The 12,898-nt window shown below is 41.9% G+C and overlaps 1 protein-coding gene across 1 annotated transcript in view; it reads right to left on the bottom strand.

The window, feature by feature from the left end:
* The window catches only part of PKHD1 (PKHD1 ciliary IPT domain containing fibrocystin/polyductin), a 412,333-nt gene that overhangs the window by 179,341 nt on the left and 220,094 nt on the right, over positions 1–12,898 (bottom strand). The window contains exons 49-50 of the mRNA XM_069487338.1: positions 9,159–9,336; positions 7,563–7,758 (exon numbers count right to left, since the gene is read on the bottom strand). Of these exons, the coding sequence (XP_069343439.1) occupies positions 7,563–7,758; positions 9,159–9,336 (374 nt within the window). The remainder of the gene's footprint in view (positions 1–7,562; positions 7,759–9,158; positions 9,337–12,898) is intronic.

The raw sequence follows: 12,898 nt of genomic DNA on the forward strand, positions 1-12,898 counted from the left end.
TTAGTAGATTTTAGACTCCTTCCTGATTTCACTCTTCCATTCACATTCTCATTCTCACTTTGTCATTTCAATTTACGCACATATTAGAACCTCTCATTCAGGCCACGTTAATTTAGTGTGAGTCAGCCACTGACTACACAATGAGAGAACATAAAGCAGCAATAGTGCCTGCGAGTTTCATGCCATCCTGCCCTGATTCATGGCTTCCCTTTCTGCCTCTGTCTGCTCCGGATCCAGACTCCAGCTTTGTCTTCCTGAGGGAGCTGTTGGACCTGGTCTCTCTGCAGTTTCACCGTAGCTCGCCCTGTCCGCTACCGCCACATCTTCTCCACACACCTGCGTGCGCCTGCTGTTTCTCCCGTCCTGCTCAGCAAACTTGACTCCATTCCCCAGAAGAGACCTCTTCCACTCAGCCACGGAGAAGGCTTCCTTGTCAACTGGTCCCTGGACAGTTGAAGCTTGAGTCACAGGACCACACTCCTGTCTGATTCCAGCCTCACAGCCACAACCATGGAAGCCACCCTGGCCCTCATAACACATGGTCTTCTAAAGTCTTTCACGGAAATATTCTAGGAACATCCTGTGATCACCTTGGACTCTTCTATTATCCCAGTAACATGCATTCATGGAAGGGTGTAATTGTTTTAAGCATCAAAGAACTTGATCAAGATGCTGACAGATATAGCTGCATTAACCATAGTCCTGAGAGCTAGCTCAATTAGCCCTTCTTAATTAACTCCGAGAATAACAATTGTTATTCTGACTCGGAGCAATGTGTGCTATACTTGTGTGGAAGTACTTGTCATTTCCTGGGCCCTGCCACAGACCTCCAGGGAGGTCCTGGAAACAAGCATTCCAGCGGTTTATCCATGAGGCAAGTTTTAAAAACACTGATTTAAGGAATTATACAACTTGTCTTATACTATACTCTCAAAAACGTGGTTTGTTCTCAGGAGCAGGTATTCTTAGAAAGTGAACAGAAAGACCCAGATGGAAAAGATCCTTGGGTTCACAGTTCTTACTTCTCACCAATTATACCAACAACTTGCAGACTGCATCATATTCCCAAAAGATAAAATGTGCAGTGAGGATTTTAGTGGCATGAAAAGTTTCATTTAAGTAGCTATGAATTGTAATAGACTTTTTAAAAAGTCAACTAATCCATTAAACCCATGAATTTATGGATATTATTGCTTAAGAAGAGGTTAGGCTTTAAAAATAAGACAGTATAGGAATAGATTTAAGAAAAATATTAAGTAAATAATAGTACAAGAGGCATAAGGATGTGACAAAATTATGAAAATGGCACTAAAATATCTCAGGTTTGTGAAGCACAGTGTTAACTAATAAATATACGTTTTTCTTATAAATACAAGAAAACAAGTTGGTTTATAAGGGTATATAAGCTTAGATTTTAAAAAAAGGAGGAGGAAGAAGGGTAGTAAACTAGAAAAAAAAACACTTAACCTAGAGTCAGAAAAGCTGATTTTTAACACTATTACGCCACCTATGACCTGCAAGAATTAAAGTTAGCCACTCAACATTAATAAGAATTAGCTCCCTAACCTGTGTGATTCCTAAAAATAATATATTTGTTCTGACTTCCTTGTAAGTTTCCTTCCCTTATTTCCTTCCTTCCTTTCTCCCTTCCTTCCTTCTTTCTCTCCCTCTTTCTTTACTTTTCTACCTCCCTTCTTTCCTTTTCCATTTGGAGAACTTGTTTCTAACCAAGACACAAAATCCCTTTTCCCATCCCCAGTTTCTGTTCCATCATCTGTATTTTTGCCATAAAGCTTAGTGCATTTCCCTCAAGTCGATCCTCTACATTTCTGGTAAAAATCCTTGGAGATCTTTGGGGAATGAGTTTTCTATAAGAATGTAAATTAATTTATTAACTAGAATGCTATAGATTGCCTTAGAGGGCCTCAGCATGGAAATGGCTGCAGAGTTGCAAAAAGATTATGATTCTGCTCTGACGACAAAATCCTTCCCAAGAGCTCTGGGGAGCCCGTTGAGTTCTCTCTCCGCCTTCCATCCTCCTCTGGGAGTCGCATAAAGTCTTCTAGACCAGCGGAGGAGCCTAAGCACGTAGGATCAGAAGCCTAGCCTCCAACTCAGAAATTTTTAGGATCGCACAAGTTAACAGCATCTTTTCTGACCCATCTGCGTGACGTGATGTGAGCTCTTCAAGGCCACTTGGTGCACACAATAAAGTCCATCTGTCTTTCCATCCACAGCCCTCTTGCCCCCGTGGACCACAACCCAGGCTGCTCTCCAAACAGCCTGCCTTTATTTGGTGAGGGGACATTTGGACACACGCGTTGGCCAGCCTGGCTAGATGTGGCTTTTTGCAGTCAGATCAGAAGAAGGTGGTGTGGCAGGAGCCTCTGAGCCTCGCAGGTGGACCTTCTCAGCTGCCACCGCACACAATGTCCCAGCTTGGCTGCATTTCTGCTACACGAGCGGGGGCTGTGTGAACTCAGGAGGGCAACTGTGAATGGCGCAGCATCTGATATGAATTTGTCACCGGCTGCTGGGGGGGTGGGGGGGCGGTTAGAGCAGGGGAAGGGGCTGTGAGTGTTTAAGGCACCCTGCCACAACCCAACAGTTTGCCCTAAAAGAGCCTTTCACCAATATAAAGGGACAGGGTCAAAAGTAAGTTGACCCCTGACAGAATGTACAATTATTAGAAAGAGGCTGTGTACGAGCAGCTGCTGGAACCCCACTGGCTCCGCATCAGGCTTCCAAGAGTCAGAATATGAATAATCAACTCAAGATTGTTTTCTCCACCCCCTCACCCCCTGCCACCTCCCCCAAACCTTCCCCTCCTGTTTGGGGCAAGTCCTATTCTGTTTCTACAGGAAGAAGCATGGCCCTCCCTAGCAGCTGCAATAATTGTGTTCCCATTGTGATGAAGACCTCCTCCCGGCCACCCCCCTACAAGTGGCCATTGTGAGTGGAGAGTCAGTGATTATACGCTCCCCCTGGTGCTTTGGGGGACCCAGCTGCCTAAGTGCTGACACACGAGCATGCGGAAGGCCGGGGAGGGGGCTGGTGGAGGTGGAGGCAAGAGGTGGGGGAGCCCACGTCTGTGAGATGGGACTGTGACATACCAGACCTTTTGCATAAGTCAAGCCCAGAACAAATGAGGCTTTATCAGGCCCCAGTGATGAGGGGGTCTCATCTCCCTTTGAAGTGGAGCTGAGCATGGGCCTAGCAGCTTTTCCTCCTTTGGACCAAGCAAACATCCTTCTTTTGATATGCTACATGCTCATTATCTCTGCCCCATTTAATGATTTTTGATTGAAGGGTGGCGGCTGGGATGCCGAGAGGAGATCGTTAGAGAGGCTCCATGCAGCCAAGCCCATAAGAAAGGCTTTCCTTGTGCCCGGGCCTAAATTCGGAATTTCTTAACAGTGTGCCGCTTGTTCTTAGAGGCAGATAAGGGCTGAGCGTGAAATTCTTAATTAAGCAATAAATAGAGAGTGGGGTGTCAGCAGATGTAGCCAGTAGCCATGGCAACGGGAATCACATGGGCAGGAGAGCCGAGACTCCATGTAGGCCTCGGGCCTGGGCCTGACTGACAGCTGAAGAATCCTACAAAGCTTGTAAACCAGATTAATTAGCTGACTAATTATTTCATAGCGTTAATGTAACTAAAAAATAAAAATAGTTCACCATGAACTGAAACATCCCTGGAAAAAACAGCAGGGAAAGAGGCAGTGGGAAACTGGCTCTGCAAAGCAGAGACAGAAGCAGCCAGTGAATCAAATCACACAAATGGAAAATGGGCTTGCTGGGTTTTTTTCTCCCGACTTTGCAAATATAAAACAACACTTGTTCTATAGCTGTACTCATTCTCAAGCATGGCATTGAAGTCAAAGTTGGGAATGGCCATTCGTAATAGTTTATCACATCAAATATTGCTCCTAACACAAACTACAGCACGCAAGTCCTTTACCTGTGGTCTGTTTTGAAAGTAGCTCCTTGGGCAAAATTCTCAGGGGGCTTTAGAAAGGCAACCTGAACCAATCTCCTTAAAAGATATTTTCACATGAGCAGTGTTATCTTATTCTGTGGGTAACAACTGCTTAAGTGGTACTGGATTTCAGTCATGGGAACAATATATCTTATGTGTCATATTATTGTGGATCTCAGTTATCTCATAAAATCTAGTAAAAGGAGATAGAAGGAGACCCTTTCAGAAAGGTTATGACATGTACACTGAGTTCAAGACATATGATATTGTTAATTTTCTGTGCAGAAAGGAAAATTCTAGAGAAATAGTCTATTGAGAAAATTTTTAGTAAAGTAACATAGCATGCTAAATCACACTTTAATATGTTTGGGTATTTTGTACCACAATTCCAAGAGACAAGTAAATATTCTTAACCTGATTGTATAAAGGAAGCCACTGAGGCATGGAGCAATTATAACGCCATGCCCCAGGTAAAACAGCCAGCCAGCCACTGATTAAAACCCTAAGCCCCAAGCTCTAGCCATGAGCTTTCAAAAAAAAAAAAAAAACCTGCACTCCATAAAGACATTTACTGAACGAAGACAAAACTTGTCTTGGTGGAGAAGAAAAATGCAAGGGGCAAAACATTTTATATGTGCAGGATTTTTTTCTTTGTCACTGGGGATCCGTGAGAAGTTTTCTCCCACAACTCTGCCTAGCACCCGCTCCCCTCCACCCACCATTTTTTGGTCAGGGATCCATGATTATTTAGTGGGCAGCACACTCTAGTGGAGAGACCCACAGCCAGGAGCCAGAATGCCTGGGTTCTGGTCTTTTCCATCCTCAGCTGGAGCTGAGTCATGTATCTTCAATCACACATGAAGCAGCCAAATGGAGGAAATGAAGATAATTGTGATTTTTTAAAAACTTCCTGTCCTGGGGGATGTGGTAAGGCTGCAAACAAACAAGACAAAAGATGGTCCACTTAGAAGTGGTCAACCAATGAATGAAAGGCAGCCAATTGCCAGTGAAGCGGCGCTAGGAATGAAATGCCAGCCAAGAAAAGGAGCCACACCCCCTGCTAACCTGACATGGAAGTCTGTGGACCTGAAAGAAGTCAAGCAGCTTCCCTACAATAAAATGAAACTTCTATTTACACAACTCTTCCCATGTTTTTTCATCCCAGGAATATGCCAACATAGACCATGAAGTCTTGACATATATTTTATGTAAATTATCCTAGCACGGTCCTATACAGTCAAGTGGTCTAAAAAAAAAAAAAGTTGAAAGTAACAATCTAATCAATATGTAAAGTGCATGGAACACAACAAGAACTCTACTGACTGGGGTCTTAATGGGGTGCCAGCTACAACAACTACCTCACCAACCGTCATGGCATCAGGAAATGCAAGCAGGTCTATAGAAAACATGGTAGCCTAATCACCACCTTTCTCTAGATCTTGTAAACTTTACACAGAGGATATCCAAAATTATAACCAAATCTACATGACCTAGCCTAGCTGCATGAGTCACCACCATGGAGGAGCATTACAAGCCTCAGTACCTCCTGAGTCCTCATCTCCTCACTGTGCCAGCCCAGAAAAGGGAACAGAAGTGGTTCTAGCCACTTATCTACCCCATACACTCCGAGGATAAAGGAGGCACCAATGTCCAGAAACACTACTACTGGGAATCGTCTTCAAGGAGTAAGAGTCTCCAAGTTTATTAAACATTCGACAAACCCTCTGTGACTTTCTGGGATTTTTTTCCCCAACTCATATTTGAAGGTAGAGATAGTAGGATATTCTGATACAGAGAATTTTTAAAAATTAATAAAGACTATCTATCTCATAAAAATATTTTATACTGAAATTCATCTACATCATATATATGCACATACAGATGTACATCTACACAAAAGTATATATGCCCACACACACAGCTACTTACACAGATGTGTTTATATCACGTGTGTGTATATAGTACAATAGTATAACTTGCTATTAATTGAATTACTAGTGCTATCAAAGAGGAAGAAAATCTATAGCTGCATGAGTGATTTTTTTATTTGTGCCATAAATGTTTTATTACATTTGGTTTATGTGAATATTAAAATTAGCTTACAGTTCTTGAACAAAATCTAACCAATGGACCAGACAGGATCTTCAGCAACATGCCCAGGAATAGCAAGAGAACAATTCAAATTAAAATTTTGTTCTAGAATACATATCAAGGAAATAGCTATAAAGTTAATGGCAACTGCTTGCTCTTACTTAGGGTTATTCAGCTCTAGTGGTAAAACAGTCTCAGGAATCTCTGTCCTGAGTTTTTAGGTTACATTTATGGGTGGATCCAACAAGAAATACAATTTGAATGGTACAATTCAGTGCAAATGAAATATAGAATTCATTTGGTAAAGACTTAAAAAACAATACCAGGGAAGCACCAGACTCTCCTCTCTGAAGCTATCAAAATGTGACAGTTCCAGGGCTCACCTGTAGATCAGACCGAGTTGACATACAGTTAGGCACAAGTGAGAGAGAGACAAGGAACTCAGGACCATGGCCCAGCCCTCTAAGTCCTTAGTGCCATGTCTTGTTTGTGGCAGGGGCTGGGACTTGCTATACTGATATTGACCAGTATCTATTAAGACTAATTTATAACAAAATTGTCATTCTAGATACCCACTTTGCCAAATTCCATTCTCTTTACCCACCACTGTAAGAAGTGGTCTCCCAGTGAGCTGAGGTTAGTACAGGTGGACACCATGGTGCTCAGAGTGACCACAGAGTGACCTTTTCCATACCCTGTGCTCAGAGTGACAGGGTACAGAAAAGGAATACAAGATAAGCTCCAGGGAGTCAAAAGGAAAGAAATGGTTGGTCATGACTCTCACACTGCAATCCTGTAAAACATGCACAATAAGAAGGTAAGGAAATCCCCTTGTCCTCTGTCACTCTGCAATCGCATAAGAGTTCCTGGGTCCTTTGTCCTTATGCTAATCCTGACACAAAACAGACACAGCCAACCCCTCAGCCCTCAGATCAGCCGTCCATGCTATCCCTTTTTCCAGACTTCAGGTTCCCTTCCAGGGTTTTCCTTCTCACCTCCCACATGCATTTCAATCTCAATTCAGCCTCCCTCTGCATCTGTCACCTTGTACTCTCTGCTGTTTCTTACATCAGTGGCCATAATCAGCCACCTGTCTTTACATGTGCAATTGTTCGCTACAAATACAACACTACAAAGTGAGTTAAAAATATTCATAACCATCAGTGTTTACTAAGCACTTGCTGTGGGTTAGGCACCCTGCTAAGGAGTTCCACATGTTATCCTTTATGTAATTTCCTGTCCTTCGAGGTAAGTCCCCTGGTTCCCCAGCTCTATGGAGGAAGAGCACCTGCTCAGTGTGCCCTCGCTGGTGGGTGCTGCCGCTGGGACCTACGCCCAGGCAACCTGATCGCAGAGCACACCCACTTAACCATCACACACAGCGGTCCCCTTCAGTCCCTCAGCACTTCCCAGCACAAGAGTCCAGAATTCAAGAGCGAATGCTGGTTTCTGACTCTGTGCCCTCAAAACACCCGTCCCACTGGAAACTTACCCAGATAGGTGAGTTGCCTCAACTGGTTATCGAAGAACCAGTCACAGCCTTGGTTCTGACCAGGTGATGGAAGGAATGGAAGAGACAGACCCACGTGACTCCCACATCTTATGAGGATGTCAGGGGCAGGCGGCAGGTCTGTGTGCACCAGCAGGAGGGAGTTCCCAGGAGCAAAGTTGTCAAATGTTGCTGAGTACTTGAAGTGAGAGACAAGCACAAATGTTTTCATTTAAGAAGGAAGCCCCCCGCCCAAAACAACGACAGAGAGTGCAGATGGAGTAGTTTAGAAACAGGACAGAGTTCAGACCCAGACTGAACTTTTCTTGTGGGAAACGGGCCTGCTTAAATCCACTCCATAATAAATTCATAACTAGAGCTACAAAATCATAGACTGTGAAGACTGAAAGATGCCACAAGATTCTTCTTATTTAACAACTTCAGTTAACAGAGGAGGAAACCAAGGTCCAGACAAGTGAATCAGCTTGTCTCAGATCAAACATCTAGAGGAGACAGGGCCAGTCTAGAATTCCTTTCTTGTTTGTCCCACCACCTAAAGAGGCTGTCAGCCAACCACAGGACTGCCATCCATTTATAACAGCAATAGCTAGCACTGTTGGAGCATTTACTGCACAGTCAGGCACTGTTCACTAGAGTCATTCAATCCTTGAAAGGCCCCCTGTGATTGTTACTCTTATTGTCCCATTTTACAGTTGAGGAAACTGAGGCAAGTATAGGCTCGGTCACTTGTCTGTATCACAAAGCAGGAGAGAGCCAAGCCAGGCCATAGACCGAGGTGTCCACCTCCAGGGTCACATCCGACTGCCTTCACGGTACAAAAATTTCCCAGAATGTTCTCATGGGAATCTCAAGGAGAGAAAAGAGAGGTGTGGTGAGGAGACCAAAAGTGACTCTGCCCTGCATTCCCCATAACTGTGGCACACCTAAAGCAGCTTCCACCTCCTGAAGATCTGCTCTCATGACTGCTAGGGGAGATGTGTACGATGAGACAGGAAGAAAGAAATGTGTGAAAAGGAATAAAAGAAGCTTGAGGAAATCCACTAGACTGCTTTTTTAAACAGAAAATGCACCCACTTTCTGCGTAGCTATTTCTATCTTCACTCTCCCTAACCATTTGACTACTTTTACCCAACCCAGCTTGGGGACTGAGACCTCTATTTGCATGTTAATCATTGACCACAAGGTGGCAGTATGCAATGTATAAATGCCTCGTTAAGACATTTTTCTCTGGCTACAAACACTGCTCTATGGGGTAAGTTGGTTTTTAGCCTGTGATTTTTCTTTTAAGTGCAATTCTATAGAATGCCTAGAAGTTATTTCTCATTGTGTGAATAAATTTAAAATTTTGGGCAGAACTATCCTGCGTTCAAGATAACATTTAAATAGATTTTTAAATTTTCAAGTTAAAAAAAAGCAACCAACTCTCATATTCAGGTTATAATCAACTGACCAAAATGCCGCTGCAGTTTTCTTTATCAGCATCAGAGTATGCTAAGACTTGCGACCCATTACTTCACACAAGGAAAGACAAGAACCCCTGGGTATGGGGCACAGGAATGAGTGGATTCCTGGGGTTACCTGCAGAGATGTGTTGATCCAGGGGTTCTCAAATCGCAATGAGTAGGTCTCTTGGTCCAAGAGCAGAGCCATCCAGCCATGAGGGTTAGACAAGGTATCGTGGACGTAATTGACAGTGGTTGTCTTATTTCTGCTGTCAGTCAGGGTTAAATCATAAGGAATATCAGGAGCATTAGCTCTAGGGTGATTTTAAGAGAAAAACAAAATGAGTTCCAAGGTTATTCGTGTTCTTTTTCCATTAATTGCAATCATCTTTCTCTTCTCTCCATGTGTCTTAGGCCCTCTTGGTCTGTGTGTCTATGGAGATTTCGCCAGTCGCTGTGTGGGTCAAAACAGCCCAGTGGCAAGTTGCCTTTGGATTGTTCGTTACACAGGCCTGCGCACTGTGAACTAGAGGAAGTACAATAACACTCGGATCTTAGGCCACTAATAAATGTCATGTTGATGTGTTCATATGGTCCAGGACTATGCACTATTATTTTAACAAAGAAATGTCTAAGGCCAGAATTTTGCTGTAGACCAGGTTTATCAACAGCAGAAAATATGTTATTGTTGGTAGTTAGCTATTGCCATGGGGTGCAATGACAGAGACCTTGGACCTGTCATGCCTAGGCTCTCAGATGCCCTGCTCCAACTGCCCAGCAGGAGTGACTTCAATAGCCTTGCCTTGAATGAAGAGATAACCTGGCTCCTCTTCTGTGGGCTTGCATAATTCCCAGGGCTCACTGCTATTACAGTTCTTAAAAACATAGATTGTAAGATCCTTAAGTTAGGGGTGTTTTCTCCTTCCTGTTGGTAACCTCTGCCCTGGCACCAGGGCCCTGCACATAATGGCACTCAAGTCATGTTTGTTATATGAATGAAGAATGTATGGATGAGATCTTCCTAAAGTAGCCAGTGTCATTTTCCTAATTTATATAAAGAGTTTCTAGAAGAACTGAATTTTGCCAGATGTGGAAACTAAGACAGAGTATGGCAAAAGTAATATGTGAATATAACAAGACAGAACTAGAAATCTGTGATCCAAGATCCCCCAAATTATTCTATACAGCCCATTCCAAAAAGTGATTTTTAAGACTTCATTAGAACATAAATAGATTTAGCCAAATGCTAAGACCCTAAAAGAGAGTCAAAGTGGACCTAAAGAAATAAAGAAAAAGTAAAAAAAAAAAAAAAATCAATACACATTATGATTGTCCTTCCTCCTTTGGTTTAGTTTTCATGAGAATCTTTAACTGTGGCATTTTGCTGCAGGCAGATAATTAAATTCTCAAAGTAGAGGGAAATGAGACGAAGGAGGATGTTGGGTTTTCACAATGAGGTAGGGCATGAGTATATCTAAAGTCAATTCATAAGCCAGTGGCATATTATGAAAAGGAGAATTTTTCAATGTTGCATGCTTGGGCACTGGAGTTGAATGGGTATAAACCGGAAATCTAGATTAGCACTTAAGTACAGGTATGAACTTGGGTATATTACAGACCTTATTCAAGCTTTAAGTTCCTCTCTTTTTAAAATAGAGGAAACAGTAGTACACACCACATATAGCTACTATGAAACTCAAAGAGATAATCTCTGCAAAGCACTCAGCAGCCATTATTAAGCTCAACAACATCTACCTTTCTCATCTAAGGAAGAACCTCAGTTGTACCAGATTTGCCATTCTGCATGACTTATTTTAATGTCTAGAGTGTTATCCAGGACATTTGGTCATTTAAAAACATTCCCCAAACCTTTCATGGAACAGATCATTGACCCTGGCAATGTAGCAGTTGATATATATTTCTTGCAAAATTAAATGTATTTGTTTTATCCATTAATTAATAAAATGAAAGGGATGAAAAATGCTCAGTGCATTTGGAAATAAATTACTCTTTCCCCAGATTTCCCTATGCAGCATTAATTGAACCTTTAGAAATCTTGGGGAAGGGGAAAATTTCTTCTTCTCTTTGGGCTTGAGATACTTAGGGTTTGGTTTGTTTGTTTGTTTGTTTCCCATCAGGATTTAAACTGGAACTAATGATAATTGCTCAACTCAAATTCTTGGAATCAGAATTGACATAGGGACATGAAGGTCATCTGTTCTGACGGCCAATCCATTGCAGGAACACCCAACCCTGTTATTTCACCCTGCCCCTTCTTCCATTTACAGGGTGTTCACATCCTCAAATAGACCATTTCATTTATGGAATTTATTTTTAAATTGTAATCTTTAGAAAAGCTTTAGAATGTTAAATTTCCTTCCTTTTTCTTTCTAGCCATTTGCCCTCAATCATCATGGTTCTCTCCTCCCCAGCTGAAACTATATCCCAGGATATTGTCTAGCACATTGGGGCCAACTATATTTAATAAAAAAAAAAAATAAGCTTCTAGGAAATAAATGTTAAATGCATGTGATAAGAAGAGATAAGTTGGAACTAAGAAATATTAGAGAGCTAAATGAGTTGGCTGCAGTAGGTGCCATGGTCGATACATAAAATGGAATTCCCCACAGTCTGGAGAATGATTCTAAGTGTTTCAGGATCTGAAAGTGCATCATTTCAGCTTTCACAGAGATATATGGGCTCTGAAAAATAAATCACAAGACTTAATTCAGGAGAGACTAACTGATAAATCAGAATTTTCAGTTAAAGATTGATAGTGAGACATAAAACTGCCTTTCACATAGTGACAGTTCAGTAAATATCTGCTGAATGAACAAACAAATGCACCAGAACACTCCAACTGGCTACTTAGTGACATTCCCCCCCAACACAGAAGTCTACCCAGAAAACCACATGAGTGTCAGAAGAGTTCTTGTACACTTATCAGTCAAACGAGATGAGCGGTTGATCATAAGTTACCAGAGCTCAATACTGATAACCCCATACAATAGGATATTTGCCAAGAGGACTTAAATACTCACATTTGGTGGTCAGAAAACCTCTCCTGGGCACATACAAGCCATTTACACTAACAATGGTCTCTAGACCAGTAAAATGTTAGGGTTTCCTTAAGAACTCATATTTCCTCTTGCCTAGTCAAGTACTCTCAATGAAACCACTTTTAAAAATAATTTTATTTTAACTATAGACCAAAAGAAAAACTCTATTTGTTCAAATGCATGCATCTGTTCACATTTAATTCCTCCTGCCCTACCAGCCAATACTTTGTTATTATTTTCTCACCCATCATGCATACACCTTGACAATTATAAAAATATTACTTCAATATGTGACAATACAATCAATTGAGTAGATATTTCCAGAAATGTTTCCTGATTCCAGCAATGTGGCCCCAAGAACCTCCCTGGTCACTTTGAATGGACTCAGTTATTTCTCAAGGTTCCACTAAGATCACAGTTTTTAGGATGTTGTTTCTCCTGGTTTAGTGTCTATAGATTGTAATTTCAATTTTTGAAGGGAGTATTTTTTCAGAACAACTCCCCAGTTTCTGAAGGTTGTAAACATAACCTCCTCTTCAAGTACTGTCAAACCGCTAACTGCTAGCATGAATTAGGTTCTATTTGCCTTTAGGATCTTTGTACCTTCCTTCTGATGTTCTCCTTTCAATCAGTATCCAATAATCTTATGTTAACCTCTTAGTCAACCAGAGCACACTGTGATCCTAAATTACCCTTTCTTCTTTCCCCTTATGCATTGCCCATTCTCTCAGAGCCTAGATCCTGTCAAGCCCCCCTCATCCATCTCAACTAAGGTTAGCTCAGGATGCAATTTCATAAGCAGTCATGTGCAGCACCA

The sequence above is a fragment of the Eulemur rufifrons genome, chromosome 15 (genome assembly GCF_041146395.1).
Source record: "Eulemur rufifrons isolate Redbay chromosome 15, OSU_ERuf_1, whole genome shotgun sequence".
Lineage (NCBI taxonomy): Eukaryota > Metazoa > Chordata > Mammalia > Primates > Lemuridae > Eulemur > Eulemur rufifrons.